The sequence below is a fragment of the Scylla paramamosain genome, chromosome 8 (assembly GCF_035594125.1).
Source record: "Scylla paramamosain isolate STU-SP2022 chromosome 8, ASM3559412v1, whole genome shotgun sequence".
Taxonomy (NCBI): Eukaryota; Metazoa; Arthropoda; class Malacostraca; order Decapoda; family Portunidae; genus Scylla; species Scylla paramamosain.
Window position 1 is genome coordinate 28,721,659 of NC_087158.1, and position 18,839 is coordinate 28,740,497.

General features: G+C 36.1%; 1 protein-coding gene across 8 annotated transcripts; it reads right to left on the minus strand.

The window, feature by feature from the left end:
* Positions 1-1,591: 1,591 nt before the first annotated feature.
* LOC135103094 (tetraspanin-9-like) lies at positions 1,592-16,517 on the minus strand. 8 transcript variants are annotated; one of them, XM_064009079.1, is made up of 10 exons: positions 16,368-16,517; positions 15,400-15,573; positions 11,510-11,861; positions 10,676-10,829; positions 9,394-9,461; positions 6,745-6,936; positions 6,447-6,629; positions 4,681-4,836; positions 4,081-4,176; positions 1,592-3,262 (listed from the first exon to the last, which is right to left on the minus strand). In XM_064009079.1, the coding sequence occupies exons 3-10, from the start codon at positions 11,837-11,839 to the stop codon at positions 3,131-3,133; spliced, it is 1,311 nt and encodes a 436-aa protein (XP_063865149.1). In that variant the 5' UTR covers positions 11,840-11,861; positions 15,400-15,573; positions 16,368-16,517; the 3' UTR covers positions 1,592-3,130. The 8 variants fall into 8 exon arrangements, with proteins under 8 accessions (XP_063865149.1, XP_063865150.1, XP_063865151.1 ...); XM_064009080.1 differs by lacking the exons at positions 15,400-15,573; positions 16,368-16,517 and adding an exon at positions 14,071-14,222; XM_064009081.1 differs by lacking the exons at positions 9,394-9,461; positions 10,676-10,829 and having other exon boundaries at positions 16,368-16,515.
* Positions 16,518-18,839: the final 2,322 nt, after the last annotated feature.

The window sequence follows — 18,839 nt, forward strand, 5'->3', positions numbered from 1 at the left end:
ATGCACCATTACATCAGGACCCTTTCAGCAACAACTTCCAACTTGAGCAACAGCTAGAAATCACAAGCCACCATGTCTGGAGGGTAGGCAACTTGATGAACCCAAGGAGTCTTGTGCTTAGCCAAGAAAACTGGTGCAAACACTAGACCAAGATGATGTGATACACTTGCAGGCTGTGTAACTTCCATGAGTATGGTTTTATGCTCTTCCTGTTTCTTGGTGGGACAGTATCTTCCTGTGTGTGCAGTGTGCAGTGTGTGCAGTGCCTTTCACTTTTTTTTTCATAATTTATTCCGTGAATAAAGCAGGTGAGTTACCTAATAACAGGAAAGAAGTATCCCTCTCACATATAAAGTAAGAAAGCTCTGCCTCCCTCCCCCCAAAAAAAAAATAAAATAAATAAAATAATAATAATAATAATAATAATAATAATAATAATAATAATAATAATAATAATAATAAGGCAAATGGGGGTGTTACACAGAATACATAACGCATGTTTTTATATCTTTGAAAAAGATAGCAGAATGTCTTCTTTTATCATGTACATGACTACACCAATAAAGCAAACTAGTTCAGTTTACAATACTATTATGTTTTGTTGTATATACATTATATATTGCAAAAGATCAACAAGTATTACTGACCAAAGGGAAATGGTGCTAAGAATGGTTGGTGTTCAACTGTAACAATAACAGCAGTCACCATTCCCTAGAGTAGTCAGAACAAGAGACAAAAGGTTAGGGAGGTAGAGGATGCTTACTTCCTCAATGCCTCATTCTGAATGATCAGCCCTCACCTTAGACACAACAGATAAAGATCAGAAATTTATTGTTTAGCATCAGTGGGCACTTCTTGTGCACAGCTAGACCTGCTTGTACTTTTAAAGGATGAGAGAGAGAGAGAGAGAGAGAGAGAGAGAGAGAGAGAGAGAGAGAGAGAGAGAGAGAGAGAGAGAGAGAGAGAGAGAGAGAGAGAGAGAGAGAGAGAGAGAGAGAGAGAGAGAGAGAGAGAGAGAGAGAGAGAGAGAGAGAGAGAGAGAGAGAGAGAGAGAGAGAGAGAGAGAGAGAGAGAGAGAGAGAGAGAGAGAGAGAGAGAGAGAGAGAGAGAGAAGCAAATCTAAAAGTAAATTGTATTTAGTTTCAGGTTTCTACACAAAAATATTAATACAAAAACATTTTGGAAATACTGTATGCTGACCAAGACATCAATTTATGTATCAAAGATGATTATGCATATACATAAATCATAAGCAGGTGTTGCAAGTAGACAATATAATTCCTATACTCCATGGATATGTTTTATTACTTCTTACATATAATATTCCCAATATACAATGCTATATACATAATATATATATATATATATATATATATATATATATATATATATATATATATATATATATATATATATATATATATATATATATATATATATATATACACACTCCCAATAATGAAATGCTTCTGTATAGTGAAAACCAAAAACCAAAAACCAAGCTTTCTTTTACCCATGAAAATAATTGTCTAATACTATGATATAGCAAGAGCGAGATAAATTCAATGTTGATTGATACACACACACACACACACACACACACACACACACACACACACACACACACACACACACACACACACACACACACACACTTCCATTGCTATATTATCTTGGATGCCGAATTTTGGAATGTGTTCCCATATTCCTTGTGTTATTGAAGAAAAAAGCAACTGAGAAACAAGATTGCAGAGTACAGAATACTTGACTACAAATTTTTACCCCCCACTAGCCAAGGAGTATCACTTCTAATGCCTTATAAGCTGTTTTATGAAAGATACAACTTAATTTCTGAAAGACAATAAAAACTAACATCACAGTAATCACTTATGCTTCACTTCACTTTGCTGGTGATGTTAAGTAGAAATATTGTCAGTATACCCTGCCTGTACCTAACTCATTCATTAACACTGTATACCCCCTCTCTCAACCTCTAACACACAATCCCCATTCTCTACACCCTTGCACCTACTCATACAATTCACCATCTGCTATCTAATTACATCCATACCACCTCTTTGCCCAATCTGTTACCTAATAAGAAACACATGAAGGCTAATTTTCCAGTCTTACAATCACACACACTCCACTTCAGCCACACAATGCATTCTGCCTCCAACCATACACCTGCATTCTGCCTCCTAATAGTGTCATTCCTAGGGAAGGTATTCACAACCCTGCCCCTTCTTTCCCTGAGTGCCGCCACGGAGATTCTTCTTAATTTCATCACAGGCAAGACTCACCACTCTACCCTGACCACATCACACAATTTGTGAGCAAATACCACCCCAGAGATTCATCTTTCAGTATTGTCCATTAAACATTGTTTTGTTATCCTTCATAAGCAGAATTGTGTAAAAATCAGTTACTTGTGTGAAATTAAGTCTACAATTTAGAGTATTCTTCGTGCCAAAACACATTAATCAGTTTTGCTTTATGCTCAAAATATCTATAACAGGCCACTATCTTTACGAGATCAGCTATTGTTGATCGTGCATGATAATATTTTCTTTCTCATATGATTTACTGACTTGGAAAACATGAGTACTTTTTTTTTCTAAGAGTATATCAATTCAACAAGGCCTGCTTTCCTTGGAGCACATATAGGAAAAAAGCAATACATTAAGGAAAAATACCTTCAGTCAGTTACTTTCAGATTACACACACACACACACACACACACACACACACACACACACACACACACACACCAGCCAAGTAATGCTTTCATTGTTCAGCTTTACCTGTCACTTAAGGCTACAGTTTTGGTAAACTGCACAATTTTAAATACTATGGTCTTGGTAAACTGCACAATTTTAAATACTATGGTCTTGGTAAACTGCACAATTTTAAATAATATGATCTTGGTAAACTGCACAATTTTAAATAATATGATCTTGGTAAACTGCACAATTCTAAATAATACTACAAAGTTCTAATCCAATATTGAAAAGAAAATTTAATCAAACAAATATTTCAATGCTTCCAACATATTTGCTTTTCCTGCATAACATTATATAATTATATGAGCAGAACACATTTTTTATAAAATAATTTTAACAAAATAATTTCAACAGTCATTAACGAGAGTTTTGTACTTGCGAGTGGGACTCGGCAAAACATCAGAGCTAGAGTACACCCGGAAATTGCTGTCAGTGTAACCCTCGTGAAGGAATACTGATGTAGCCAACAGAAGAACCAGCTGAAAATGGAGAGGAAAACAACTAAATAATTCTGTTGTATTTTCTATACACAAGGTCAGCAATCCCACATATGGTGGCCCAGACACAGCATCACACACACACTTACCCACATCTTCATCTGGTCATTGGCCTCTAGAGGCATAGTTTCTTGGATACACAAACCAATAAACCAATAAATAATAAACTAAATTTAATCCCTAACCTTCATCTCCTGCACCACAGGACCACACATAATTTATATTTTTTACAATACTTATTTCTAATGTAAGAGAGTCATTGGCTAAGAGGAATAAAAATTTTCTACAAAAAAAAAAAAAAAAAAAAGACCTACTCAAATGCCAGCTCCCAAAGCAAACATCAGACAGAATGATCAAATAACAGAGGATAAGTGTCTTGAAACCTCCCACTTGAGAAGTCCAAGTTATAAGGAGGAGGAAATACAGAAGCAAGCAGGGAGTTTCAGAGTTTACTAGAAAAAAGGGATAAATGACTGAAGATACTGGTTAACTCTTACATTAAGGAAGTGGACAGAATAGGGGTGAGAGAAAGAAGAAAATCCTGTGCAACAAGGCTGCAGGAGGAGAGGGGGCATGCAGTTAGTGAGATCAGAAGACCAGTTAGCATGAAAATAATGTACATTTGTAAGAAATTATGAGAATGTGAGAAATATGAGACACAAAGATGAAAGAACAGCTACAGATTTACCATTAAGGCCAGAAGAATTTTTATAGATGAAATATGATGCTAGACATAAAAACAGAATAACACAGTGCATACATGAGGGCATCACAAAGAACTCATAACTGTCATCACTCACCAGAGCAACATGCATGGCACACACTGGCAGCCACACTCCTCGACTTAGTGTTTCGCCATCACGCTTAAGGTCGTCTATTATTGTGGGAAGGCAACCCTGTAAGAGATATTTTTATAATAACCTAAACAAATAGCTGATTAGCATTATAAGTGTAGTGTACATAAATATAAAGCATACTGACTTATTAGTATTAGGTTCTACATTTATTTATCTATATATGAGGTTAAAATTCCCCATGGGTCAAGTAGCTGTGACAAGACACCTACATACACGCATTCACATTTAAATGTAATCCCTCACATCTTGGTCAACTTTTACAATAAACAAAGGTAACTCAGCCCTCAAGCAAGCTCAGTACCTTAAACCAAAAATTAGATTATTATCAAGGCAATCAATGATGTAACTAAGAAATGGGACCATAATAACCTCAATGATACTCAAGGAATAATCTAAACAATACAAGTCTGTCAGAGTAAGGGGTTCACCAGAAAAAAGCAGGCACCACCCAGGGATCAAACCCATGACCTTTCACTTGCTAGGTAGACATACTAACTGTTACACTACAGTTGCCTCCTGGTGACAACCCTCATAAAGACTTACCTGTGTCTCAATATCATCTTCAGGGGTGACATCATTCTTTATGCCTTTCCCACACCCTTCAGAAATGAGCAAACAGCAGGAGTCAGGAACATCTGTCCCATTCCCAAAGGTTGTGTCAAACCAGTCCTCGTAGTCTTCTGTTCCACAACAATTCATCTGTAATATTCAAATGTTACAAAATATTTCTTATCCTACTGCCATGCTTTCCTTAAATGTTATATAGGGAGGTCCCATTATACGAGCATCCTTGATACAAGAAACCAATGACATTAGGTGTGCAAATTAGGGATTATCTTTATACAAGTGCAAAAATCCAATGATACAAGCTTCAATTCAAGGCAAGTTAAATTACAAAGTTTAAAATGCACACCTTCCTGCACCCTTCTACTAACAAATCAAGGCTGTATGGTGATGTACAATGATTCAGATGTGCAGAGACAAGTCTGTGAGTGCTGGAAGATAACTAAACCCCTCCCTTGTCCCCTACTTACCTTGCATTCTACCACCAGTCCTTTTTTTAAACTGAACTCGGCCTTACTGCTCGTTATTAGGCTTGTACTCTATCATCATTTTGCTTGCAAACATACTCACAATACAAGTACAGTGTACTGTGCTTTATGTGACTGATCAATGCTTGGATGTGTTACAGTGTTACTGCTTGTGTGTTCTTTCATTTGCTATATTTTGTGGTGGTGGTGTGTGTGTGGCAGACCACGTGGTGTATAAATTGTGCTTTATTTTGCCTCTCATGTGCTACCTATTCCTCCCAAGAAGCCAATGAGATCCAAAGTGATTCCTAGCAGTAAGGCTAAGTGAGCTAGAGTACCACCAACACTCATAAAAAAGCTAGAGATTATTAAGAGGCACAAGAGTGGTGGCTGAGTTGCCCTCCCTGATGCATTAGCTAGACATTGGTGTGTATTATGCACATTTTATATGTTTAATTAAAATAAAAGCATGTTCTTTGTATGCTGTTTTCTCTTTCAGGTTGTTTTATCAACAGTTCTGTAATAGACATGTTTGTTACATTTGGGATTATTCATTTTAGCTTGATAAAGTACCTTAAATAAGGGTCAAGGAACCCAACCCCCATTTTGCCATTAGTCATGTGTTTCGTTATACAAGAATTTACTATATGAGCAATTCAAATGGAAGTTAACTAATCATATCATCGGGACCTCCCTATATCTAAAAACTTGTTCATTCTGGCACTGATTGCAGAGTCCATCTTTTTTGCTTCTGGATGTCCTACATTTTAATCACATGAACCATAGACCTATTAGATGCATTATACAGCAATAGGATATTTATTGAAGGCACAACATAACATACTCATTGGCAATCATGAAAACATACTGGCAATTGTGCAGTTCCTCATAACAATAGGCCGTCTACATTCCATACCTCAATATTCCAGACATAATCACATTATCACTTGCCAATCAGAACACAAGATGGCTTTATCAAAATGCAACTCTGGCTTATCAATACGAAAGTCATAAAAGCTGTTATCAGAATGTGACTTTCATTTATCAGAACACAGGGCAAGACAGACTTATTAGAATGCAAATCTAGCTTATGAAGCTGCATGTCATGTTTATCTGGGGTTAAAATAGATATGATTGGTATATGAAAAGACAATGGGACATTTAAGAATATATAGATAAAGTGATATATAAAAGGCAGAGATAGAGACACACAACACATGCAGAAAGATAATGAAATGTGGGACATTCTTTTAAGCTACAAATATTCAGAGAACTCACCTCAAGCTGAATTTCATCCCACATCTGAGTGTCAGAAATATTTACGCCATAGGCTGCTTCACTCACTTCCATTTCTTGTTTCATGTGAAGGGTGAGGGAGTTCAGGAACAATGCCTTCTTCTGATACACTAACATTGTAGTGCCCATTTCAGTTACTATTACCATCAGCAGTAATGAAAGACACTGTAAAATACCAATCATGTTAATTTTAAGAGAAACTTCAAAATACAGTACTAGACTATAAGCAATGCAATATCAAAAGCAAACAGTAACTTCAATCACCATACTATATCCTCACCATTTTGAAGGCCTTAGGATTTGGTGCTAAGGTAGAAATAGCACCAACAGTACTGATAGCTGTGATCATGACTCCCAGAACCATCACAGACCCCACAGCTAACCACAGCCACGCAGGAACCCATGGTGAGAGATAGGCCACGTAGGAAGACAGCAAACTGGCACCAGTATAGCCCACTGCTATACCAGTGCCCTGTCATTTCATAAAAGAAGAAATATTTATTGTAGATAAGCAAAACACACCATTTGCATTATCAATATTAGATATTTGCATCAAGCGTTACCCTGAAATAAGAGAATGCCTCTTATTACTTGCATTTCTAGAAACAGTAGTTATGACATATTTTGTGTTAAGATTTATGCATTACTAATATATTGTTTGATTACAATTATAAAAACCTTTTACTATTATTACAGGAGCAATGACTGAGGCATGGCAGTTAGTTTAGTTTGGTTTGGTTTGGTTTGGTTAGTCTGGTTAGCTTAGATTAATCTGGTTTAGGTTAGGCTAGTTTTCTTAAGTTAGATTAGTTTATTTAGGTTGGGTTAGTCTGGTTAGGTTGGGTTGGGTTGGGTGGTGGTGCGTGACAGCCAGCTGGCAGCCATGGGCAAGCAGCAGCCAGTCCCCCGGGGGGGGGGGGGGGGAGGGTCATTGCAAGTGAGTGTTATTGCTGTGATACTTATTTCTGAGGATGAAACAATTTTCTGGTAGATTTTGGTCTGTTTTGTATTAATCTGCTTTGCATTTTTATTGCAAACATTACTTTCTGAGGGGATAGGGCATCAAGGGGAGGAAGGTGGATAAAAATACAAACTAATGGTTTGCAGGAAAAAACAACATGCAGATTGATTAAAAACGTGCCTAATACTATCAGAAAAAAAAAAAATGTCCGAAACAGAGATTGGTGAAAGAGTAAAAAATGACCAAGCCATTCTGAGACAGTTCAGAGTACAAGAATACCTTAGTTTGCTGATCTAATTCACGTAAGTGACTCGGTGATCAATTATGAGAGTTAGAATTTGAGTCGCAGCTGTTATCTCACAAAATAGCTTCCTTATCTAAAATCCCCACTCCATCAGAAAAAAATATTCTGCATTCCTAAGCTTATTGAGCAAAAAGGGGTATACTATGGAATAATTCGAATTACGAGGAAAACTACCAAATATTAATATACTAGCTACTTATCGACAGCCAGCTAAGTAACGGAATCACACTAATATACCAAAATACCGCCAGTCATTCATTCTGCATCTCAAGGTTAGGGAAAGAATAGGTAATAAATTCAATATATTCATATACAATTAAATGTTCCCTCCATTTCATTGCATTAAAAAAATAAATAAAAAAAATAAACACTATAATTCTTATCATCTATAGTATAATATGCTTTTCACTTGAACATTTAACAGAAAGCTCCCCTCAAAACTGTAATGATATATAAAACAGATGTAAAAAATAAACTCCATTAGTAACACTTCATCCTAGCATGAGAAAAAAAAAAAAGCAACACAAAAACAACCTGTTTTGACAAGCCATTAAGTAAATAATACACATTTGTGAGAATTAATCACTAAAACTTGCAATGTGGAAAAGAAAGTAAGCATCTCTTAAGATATGAATATTAAACCTTCCTCCCATTCATAAACTAAAGGAAAAAATATAAGTAAAGTTAACATAAATTAAATGTAAGGAGTTACAGACCCTGTAAAGAATAATTCATTAGTCCACTGCTAATCATTATATCACGGTACTTTTAAGAAACTTAGGGAAACAACCAGTGCAAAAATAGACATTTAACCTTATTTGTACAAGCTTTTAACCCAGATCATATCCATATGTCACCATTAATCCCTTAAAGCCACACAAAAAAAAGAAAATGAGTATTTCTATGGGATATACTAACTAAACAAATCTACAGAAATGCTCAGAACAGTAATAAAGAAGCTTCACGTATCACTTGCAATAACATAGAGAAATAAAAAAAAAAAAAAAAGGGTAAAAAAATGCATATAAAAAATAAAAATAAATGCATCATATGGTACATGAAGAATACTTCCCAATTTGGAGAGAGAGAGAGAGAGAGAGAGAGAGAGAGAGAGAGAGAGAGAGAGAGAGAGAGAGAGAGAGAGAGAGAGAGAGAGAGAGAGAGAGAGAGAGAGAGAGAGAGAGAGAGAGAGAGAGAGAGAGAGAGGCATTATGTGTGGAGTTGAATATATTTGGAAGCAGATTTATGCATTTTTGTAGCTCAATTCTGTCTTTACTTCATTGAGTTTTACAAGTAGAGATCTTGTTTTTGAAGTGTTACCTTTGTCATACTTGATACCTAAGAGATGGGATGTTGTGAAATGGAGGAAATGTTCACAATTTTTTGGGTGTTCAATATTAAACACAAAGCCCTGCTACCAATGAGACTACAGCCATAGAAATACATGCTGGTTCAGCTACAGGTGCACCATCAAATACACACTAGACTGCCCTGTTCTTAGTTCTTCTTCTGGTACCTTAAGGAAGAAATAATAGTGTAAACATTAATAACATTTTAACATAAAAAATAAAATTTATATGTAGATGTATATCTTAAGGTGATAAAATATTCAGAAATTTCAATATATACACACCACTCTAAAATCAAAGGTACTGAAATTTAACCTTAGTAAAAATGGAGTCTTTCCTTTCTCCAAGCAGGTGAAGTAACCCCAATATAACTAAGCAAGCATCTGGTGCAAATAAATAAATATATAAATAAATATGATAATAAGTAAATCAAATAAACAAAAGAAAATTAACTGTGTAAGGAAAAAGTGAAGATATGGTCACATCCAATAGGACAGTCCACTAATTTGAGTACCAATCTTTTAAGAGTCTCCTGTAATTATTGCTTTATCACATAAGAATTAACAAAAATAAAGCTCCTCGATGGTTCTACTAATTATATGAATGACAAGCATTGTGATTGAATGCTCAGAACGACCAGTATACTAATGATTTTTGTCCTTTGTGTCACAGCAGCAAATCTTTTGTACGAGTATGCGGTTATGTTTTTTACTTGAGACACTATTTGGGTAATATCATAATGCAATAATGCTTTGTCTAGCAAGTCCTCGTAAGAATGTGATGAGTACTGATCGAAAAAAAAAAAAAAAAAAAAAAAAAAAAAAAAAAAAAAAAAAAAAAACCCAGCCGAACCTACATGCCCCGACATAACGCACTGATGTTCCGAACTCCCGATTCTTCTCATCATATCCACCAAAACAGTGTGAGAAGTCCTGAACTTCATCACAACCATGGAAGAAACCTTTATCAGACTGTTTGCACTTGCGCTAGTGCCGGCAAAGGTGACTCCAAGAATTCTATCTCCACACGAATTAGTGACCTGTCTTATTGGACTGCAAGGGAAGAGGATGCAGCTAACATTTCTAAAAAGATTGATAATATTTACATTTTAAATTTCAAATTGGACAGCCTATTGGGTTTATTTACACTAGAAATAATGTCTTTCCTTACGAGAGAGAGAGAGAGAGAGAGAGAGAGAGAGAGAGAGAGAGAGAGAGAGAGAGAGAGAGAGAGAGAGAGAGAGAGAGAGAGAGAGAGAGAGAGAGAGAGAGAGAGAGAGAGAGAGAGAGATGCTTTACACCTATTAAAATCTTTAACATCACTTATGCTGCAAACAATTATTTAGCCATAGCACTCAGCCAAAAATTTGATAGAAGAGCAGGAATTTAACAATTAAATTAGTACCTTTATAGAAATTGGTGCAAGCATTACAGTTACATAGGTCATGGTTAATACAATGTTTGGTTTTTGCATGCAGCATAGTTTCATGAATACTAGGCTTATAAAAGTGAAAGATGCATTGCTAATGATGAAAAGATACATATATTAAATTGCTACCAGCTACTGAAATGAACAAATTGAACTAGACATTACTCGCATTGACTTTCATTGTGGTCATAGAGTTCAAGTAAGGTTTCCATATACAGAGGAACTGCTTTTCTTTTTTTGAGAATGGCAATTATTGCGAGCCTATATTTCTCCAGCCCTTTCAAAACTGCTTGTGGTTCTAATCTCAGGAACTCCTTGATTATCTGTAAAGATATAAGCATCAAATAATTATAAGTGAAGGTTACAGAGATGAGCATCTGCAATAACTGTACTTAGTTATGAGTGCTTATCTCCCGTCACTGAGGCCTTTGAGCCTGAGAGGGAGAATGGAAGTACCAGTAGTTAAATATCAATTACCTACTATAAAATATAAATAGCTATATACATTTTAGCCCTACAAATAAAGTTGACAATTAGTAACAATATGTAGCAAAATCCATAAAGTGTACATATATACACACTTATGCCATCAAAAGTCTGAATCCACAGGTACAAGTTCAGGATTTCTGCTACAAGAATGTTCCCATTGATTATTTTTTTGCGTCTCTCAGAGAGTGTCAACTGCATGAGGCATTCAGCCTGAGGAAAATCATTAAAGTAAAATTAGTTTTCATAAGTTGACTGTCCCGCCAGCCTCCTTCTCTCCCTCATATATATATATATATATATATATATATATATATATATATATATATATATATATATATATATATATATATATATACTCGTATATATATATATATATATACAAGCATAATTTTTCAGTGGCTATCCACCAGTACCATTGAAATTGCTTACATAAGAGCAGGTATTTTTAAACAACACCAGTAAAGAAGTCTCTGAAATATAAAAAAGATAAATCAAGCGTACAAATATCACATACCTTATCTAACTCGGGATCTTTTTTCATCCAATGTAGAGCAAGCCACTGTCTATGTCTCTCTAATGACTCATCATCTTCTGAATGGGGCCTTGGTGGAAGGTAAGCCTTTACTCCATACATCAGTGGACACGTAGTCTCTTTTGGCGCTATGCAAGGGATCTTCTTTTTCCTTGACATCACCTCAGTCACTGAGGAATCCTGCCTCTTTCTTGAATTCTGAAACTTGCGCTGGATGCGCAATTTCCATTGCAGCTGCAATTCGTGCTCCTCGAGATCACTGTTTCTCAGGATGGCAGGAAATGATGTCAAAACAGCATTTGCCATATTCATATACTGTTCTGATGTTGGATAGCTGAAATATGATAATGATAATAATAACAATAATAATAATAATAATAATAATAATAATAATAATAATAATAATAATAATAATAATAATAATAACAACATATTATTAATAATAATGTCACAATACCTTGATATGTAATAATGATGATAACAATAATAATGATATCAATCTAGCTAACTATATAGATGGCTTAACTCCTTTTATTATATTATTATTATTATTATTATTATTATTATTATTATTATTATTATTATTATTCTTAACAATCACCTAATTGTGCTTTTGTCCCAGTGAAATTGGCAGATAGTGGGTACACTATCTGAATAGTACACTCAAAGGTGGTTTCACACCTATCAGTGCCGTATTAGTATCGTATAGTGTCAGTGATATCCATGTCGCTTTCGTGACGTCTATGCACACATATCCTTTTAGACGTGGAGTTGGCTATGATTTTCATAATTCTTGATGAAGAGCAAGATGCTTGCTTAACAAAAAATAAAGAAAAGAAAATTGGGTACATGAAACGTGGAAGAAAAAGAGAAACTGAAGGAGATTTTGCTACTCTGTACGAGGAATTAATTAATGATGAAACAAAAATTTTCCAGTACTTAAGAATCTCCAAAAACTGTTTGATGACATTGCTCAGTGATGTGTGGTGTGGTGTGGTATGGTGTGGTGTGTTATGATGTGGTGTGGTGTGATGTGGTGTGTTCTGATAAGTATAATGTACATTGTGATTAATTACATCAATTAAAAAGAGTATTTATCACCATTTCAATTTCTTCTATTTTATTTCAAACACTTGTCCGACATCTGTGAAAATTTTTAAAATACCAGTGACAACGATATTCCATTTCACGGAACGGAGACGTAACAATCACTTCAGTCAAAACACGGTACTTCGCCGGACGTGTGTAAATGCTTCCGCTGAATTCCAAAATGATGAATTTTTTTTTTACTGACACTGAAGCACTGAACAGCACGGAACGAATATGGCACTGATGTGTGTGAAGCGACCTTAACCTGTATCCCTCTGGAGGCATATTCCCGAAGTCTGGTAATGTTTCGGCCCATTTACTCTTGTAGCGGTTAGGTTAGGTTAGATTAAGTTACGTATAGGTAATTTTGTGCGAGAATCTCAATGAGACTATTTTAGAGAGAATCCTACAGTTAGTTTTGGAGCTACAGCCTAGTGTCCATACAGGCTGGCGGACGACTCCTTCCAGACTTCAGGAATATGCATTCTGGCCCTTCACAAGAACTGACATCAGATCCCGGTATGAACACAGGCGGTGCATCCCATGTTCTTTTGTCCCTCTTTTCATTGCCTTCCCATTATATATATATATATATATATATATATATATATATATATATATATATATATATATATATATATATATATATAACACTCAACATCCCTACATGCAACAAAACTTACCAAAACACACTCAAAATACACTCAAAACATCAAAAACACAACCAAAACACATAACAACACCCCAAAATACCCACTACACTCACCTAAATACAACCAAATATTGAATATTCACTCAAAACACCCCGTAACATCTAAAAATATCCACATAACCCACCCCAACCACGCTAAATTTATCCATAACACAAAGCACCCCAATATACCTAAAACTTATCCAAACACACTCAAAAGATTTAAAACACCCAAAATACACTACAACACCCCAAAACTCATCAAACACACCCAAAACACATCAAAACATCCAAAACACACTTAAAGCACCACTCAACACCACAAGCACACCCTTAAAGACCCAAAACTACTTGCACACAATCAAATACACCTCAAAAGACCCGACACACACACCCAAACTCACCGAAACACTTAAAACAGAAAATAAAACCAAAACAAACTCACTACACCTCAATATACCCCCAAACACACCCATAACACACAAAAACATCCCACAATATACTCAAAACACCCCACACGACTCAAACCACTTACAATATAACTAAAAACATCCTAAACCACATTTAAAACACCCAAAATTCACCCAAAACACAATGATAACAGCAAATATACACCCAAAACACACCGAAACACCACCAAAACACACTCTAAACACCCCACAATATTCCTATATATATCCTAAACACATAAAACACCCAAAACACACCAAATATTACAGAGAACTACAGCGCAGCAAGGGAAACTAAGCTAAATATTGTTTACCTGTTTTGCCTCCTCCTCCATTTCTTTTATTTCTTCCTTCTCCTCTTTCATTTCTCTTATTTTCTTCCTTCTACTACAACTATCTACACGCCTGACTTTAGAAACAACTGGAAACACTTGGAAAACACTGGAAATTACGGTAAATATTGAGGAGACACTGGAGCAGACCGAGTCCCGAATCCTTGATGACGTCACAGGCGTGGTGCCGGCGCCCCGCTGCCATACGTACGTAACGTATTTCATTTTAAAATTGACCCATAGAAAAAATAAAGCTAGGCTCGAATGCATTATATATTCTGACTTGACAATTACTTAAATTAATATTCACAATATCAAAACACCTCCAGTCTCAGTAGTTATAAAGAAATATTATGTGAAATATGGAAAAAGTGTTGGAAATTTTGACACCATTAAAAACACTGAAAAGTCCACCTATTCCACTTTACACTGGTAAAAAAACATTTTAAAAAATCTGAACTATTTTTTAAAATAATGCACACTTGGTTACAAGCTACAATAAAAAAATAAAGAAGCTAAAAAATGACAAAATCACCACTTTCAACAGGACAATAAGCCTATTCAAATTCCACATACTTAACTCAACAGGAACGCAACATACTTTAAAAATCATAAACGATTTTTTGAAGCAATAAAATCTTCATTAAAGCCTCAAATAAAAAAGCCAAAAACCAGGCTGGGTAAATTTCACCGTACAAACTGCCCCTTATTTACATAAAAAACAACACCAAATTCAGCACATTTACTTAACTGAAGCAAGAAAAACACTTCAAAAGCAACGAAATATTTTTAAAAACCATAAAATCTTACTATACAAGCCAAATAAATTAATTCAGAAAAATTTTAAAAAATATTGGAACCAACAAGCCGGAACAGGTGCCAGGCCATCATGGCGGCCCTCGGCGGCGACCTCAGTGGGGGAGCCGGCGGCCATGTTGCCTTATTTATTCCTATATAACACCAAAACCAGGCAATGACGGATATATCTGACCAGCGGATATGAAGGCTAGACATGTGGATCCATCTTGTAATATGTTAGGCTTACAATAAGTGAGAGACGAGGCAAATAATGGCTAATAACACAGCTGACGGCTTGTTTACATATTGGCGAACATTAAATATTTGAATAAATTTCCAACTCTTTCCACACTCAGACGTAAACAAAACCTAAATATAAATAATTAACCCCTAAAAAAACTAAATAACGAATAATGAATCCTAAATAAACGAATACAAGACACTACAGGGAGGATTAGGGTGTTGTGAAGGCAGTAAGGCTGACTGAGGAGAGACTGGCCCCGCTGGACTCACCTTACGTACTCGTGCCTCTCTGGTGATGCTTGACGGTGCTTGGTGCAGGAAGAAGGTGTCGGGAAGACGGAAACACTGGTTAATAGAGCGTGTAGGGCAAGATTGACCAGTGCTAACCAAAACACTGCAGCCAGCCAGCCGCTCGCCGTGGTAACTCCCCAGCGCCACCTGTCACTGATCCAACACACACACACACACACACACAAAAGTTGACATGCTATCAGATATGTCAAATAATATAAATATCCTCACTTCCTGACTCTCCTTTCCCCACTCCACCCCTGATAAGTGATTATGAACGCAATCTTCACTCAGTGCGGCACCGTGTCACCGCAGCAAACAAGAACCAGGGCAGAATAGGCTCAACTAAAATGCTCCTACTCTCTCTCTCTCTCTCTCTCTCTCTCCTCACGACTGTTTTTCAAAACTCAAGGAATATCTTACGTTTGCTCCCAGACTGTATGATATTTATGCAATAAGGTGTGCAATATCTGTATTTATTTATTTACTTATATTCTTGTAATGTATACTATATTTTTATATTTTCTATACTCTACCCTTAAGTCTTTGCCCAGGGGGTGGGTGGCAAGGTCCGTCCTCCTCCTTTGATGTATTTAATTATTAATGCAACAATAAATGTATCAATCAATCAATCAACAATTTAATTTTGAAAATCGCATTTTGAAATACTGAACCTAGACTGGATTAAGTTACATATTCTGACTTGCCATATACTTTAACTAACACCAGGAATATCAAAACATTTCAACCATCAATAAAACAGAAATTTTAAAAGAACGATATGAAAAATTATTGGAACTTTTAAATGGTTAAAAACAACAATTAAGGCGACAAATATGATTTAACAGGAATGCAAAACATTTTTTTTAAAATCTGAACTATTTTTACAAACAGTTAAATCTTACTTAGAAGCTGCCAGCTGGACAAATGGTGGGTAGGTCACGTACCAATATTGTGAGCCTCGCTGGTCCTCATGTGCAGCTCCCGGCCCTACCAGGCACCTCCCGACAGGCACCAAGCCTGCACCAGCACACACAGGTAGCCATGGGCCGTGTCACCGTCTTGTTCTGAGTAAATCCAGATAAAATGAGGCAGCAACACACGAGTATCCTTCGGACGCCATCTCTTTTTAGTGACCAGCGCCTGCGCACCTTCCACTGGCAGCGCCCACTGCCCTTGCACATACCCACCTCCAGTCCACAAAATCCGTTCCTAATAATATGCACCAATTTCTCTTATGATGTACTATACTAAGAGAGAATCAAGCAAATGAAATATAATAAAGTATAAACATGTATAACTAAATTATAAGCCATTATAATTGTAATTGTCAAAGTATCTACACATCACTTATTCAAGCGCCAAATTTGAACAGGTCCTGGCGGCTTATACTGTAAAATGTCCAATCTATTGTATTACCTAATGTAAAGTCATTAAAAGCTTGTGTGACTTGAAGCCTCTCATTAAAAGTATGTTTCATCCGGTATACATGATTAGCAAATGTTAACCTCCATTGGACAAAATCAGACTTATTACATTGTCTATACAAGGTTGAATGTTAAGCCATCACAGGTTGACTACATCCAGAGCAACACTGGCATCACCTCAACATTTACACAAGCCAAAACATTACACCACTGAGTGCTTTACACATGACTCAATTCTTGGGTCATGAATGTCTTTTTTATCCTCTTCCCCTTTTTAACCCTTCTATTATCATGTCTTCTCTCTCCATATAGTCATCTAACATTCACACTGTTATATTTCACTTGGTTGCTCTCTCTCTCTCTCTCTCTCTCTCTCTCTCTCTCTCTCTCTCTCTCTCTCTCTCTGGAGTTCCTGCAATTGTTGGGTTGGGTATGCAATAAGAAAGGTGAGTAAAGTCAAACAAAATACTTTATTATTGAAATCCTATGCTAGTGAGGACAGCCTTCAACACCTGGTGCCTTGAAAAACAGTGATTAAAACTTCCTCTGTGTGTTGGTGAGACGTTAGGTTATGGTTAGATTAGGATAGATGGACACACACACACACACACACACAATAGTAAGGGATACAATACATAAGATGTGTGCTGTGATATTTAGCAATAAAGAAAAGAAATTACCCATGAAGACTAAGAGAAAGAGAACTTAGGAGATATTACAACAGTAGTAAGTGAGGGAGGAAAGGAAATAATGAAGTTCAGAGGCTTGGCAAGTATGCTGAAAATGGAATGTGGCCTCTAAAAATTAGATTCAGTATACAAATGGTAGTGTAAGTTGTAATGGTGTGAGTGTGGAAACTATTGAAGACAGAAGACATGAAAAATATATGGTTAAGAAGAGATTTAAATGAGGATGAGAGGAATAAATTGAAAGAGATGAGAGAAGTTAACAAAGAGAGAGACAGGATCAGATGAAAGAATTTATATGGAAAATTGTGGATTTAAAGATGAGAAACCAGATGGTGTGTCAGGGTGGGTATGGAAAGAATGTAGAGACGGTGGAGCCTATCTGGAACTACAAAGACCGGCAGTGTCTATTACATCCCTTGGTGCTTGCTACTGACATCATCAGTGCTCCTTCCTGCTCCTCATTGTTAACTGGTAATGGTGAGTGTTCAGTGGACAATGTTTGACCATGTGGATGCACCATTACATCAGGACCCTTTCAGCAACAACTTCCAACTTGAGCAACAGCTAGAAATCACAAGCCACCATGTCTGGAGGGTAGGCAACTTGATGAACCCAAGGAGTCTTGTGCTTAGCCAAGAAAACTGGTGCAAACACTAGACCAAGATGATGTGATACACTTGCAGGCTGTGTAACTTCCATGAGTATGGTTTTATGCTCTTCCTGTTTCTTGGTGGGACAGTATCTTCCTGTGTGTGCAGTGTGCAGTGTGTGCAGTGCCTTTCACTTTTTTTTTCATAATTTATTCCGTGAATAAAGCAGGTGAGTTACCTAATAACAGGAAAGAAGTATCCCTCTCACATATAAAGTAAGAAAGCTCTGCCTCCCTCCCCCCAAAAAAAAAAATAAAATAAATAAAATAATAATAATAATAATAATAATAATAATAATAATAATAATAATAATAATAATAATAATAATAATAAGGCAAATGGGGGTGTTACACAGAATACATAACGCATGTTTTTATATCTTTGAAAAAGATAGCAGAATGTCTTCTTTTATCATGTACATGACTACACCAATAAAGCAAACTAGTTCAGTTTACAATACTATTATGTTTTGTTGTATATACATTATATATTGCAAAAGATCAACAAGTATTACTGACCAAAGGGAAATGGTGCTAAGAATGGTTGGTGTTCAACTGTAACAATAACAGCAGTCACCATTCCCTAGAGTAGTCAGAACAAGAGACAAAAGGTTAGGGAGGTAGAGGATGCTTACTTCCTCAATGCCTCATTCT

Coding starts and splice junctions, on each gene's coding strand:
- LOC135103094 (XM_064009079.1), bottom strand. CDS start 11,839: ATGAATATGGCAAATGCTGTTTTGACATCATTTCCTGCCATCCTGAGA. Junction 4,177..4,680: donor AAGATGATATTGAGACACAG/GTAAGTCTTTAT, acceptor TATCTCTTACAG/GGTTGCCTTCCCACAATAAT. Junction 3,263..4,080: donor GTGCCATGCATGTTGCTCTG/GTGAGTGATGAC, acceptor CTCCATTTTCAG/CTGGTTCTTCTGTTGGCTAC.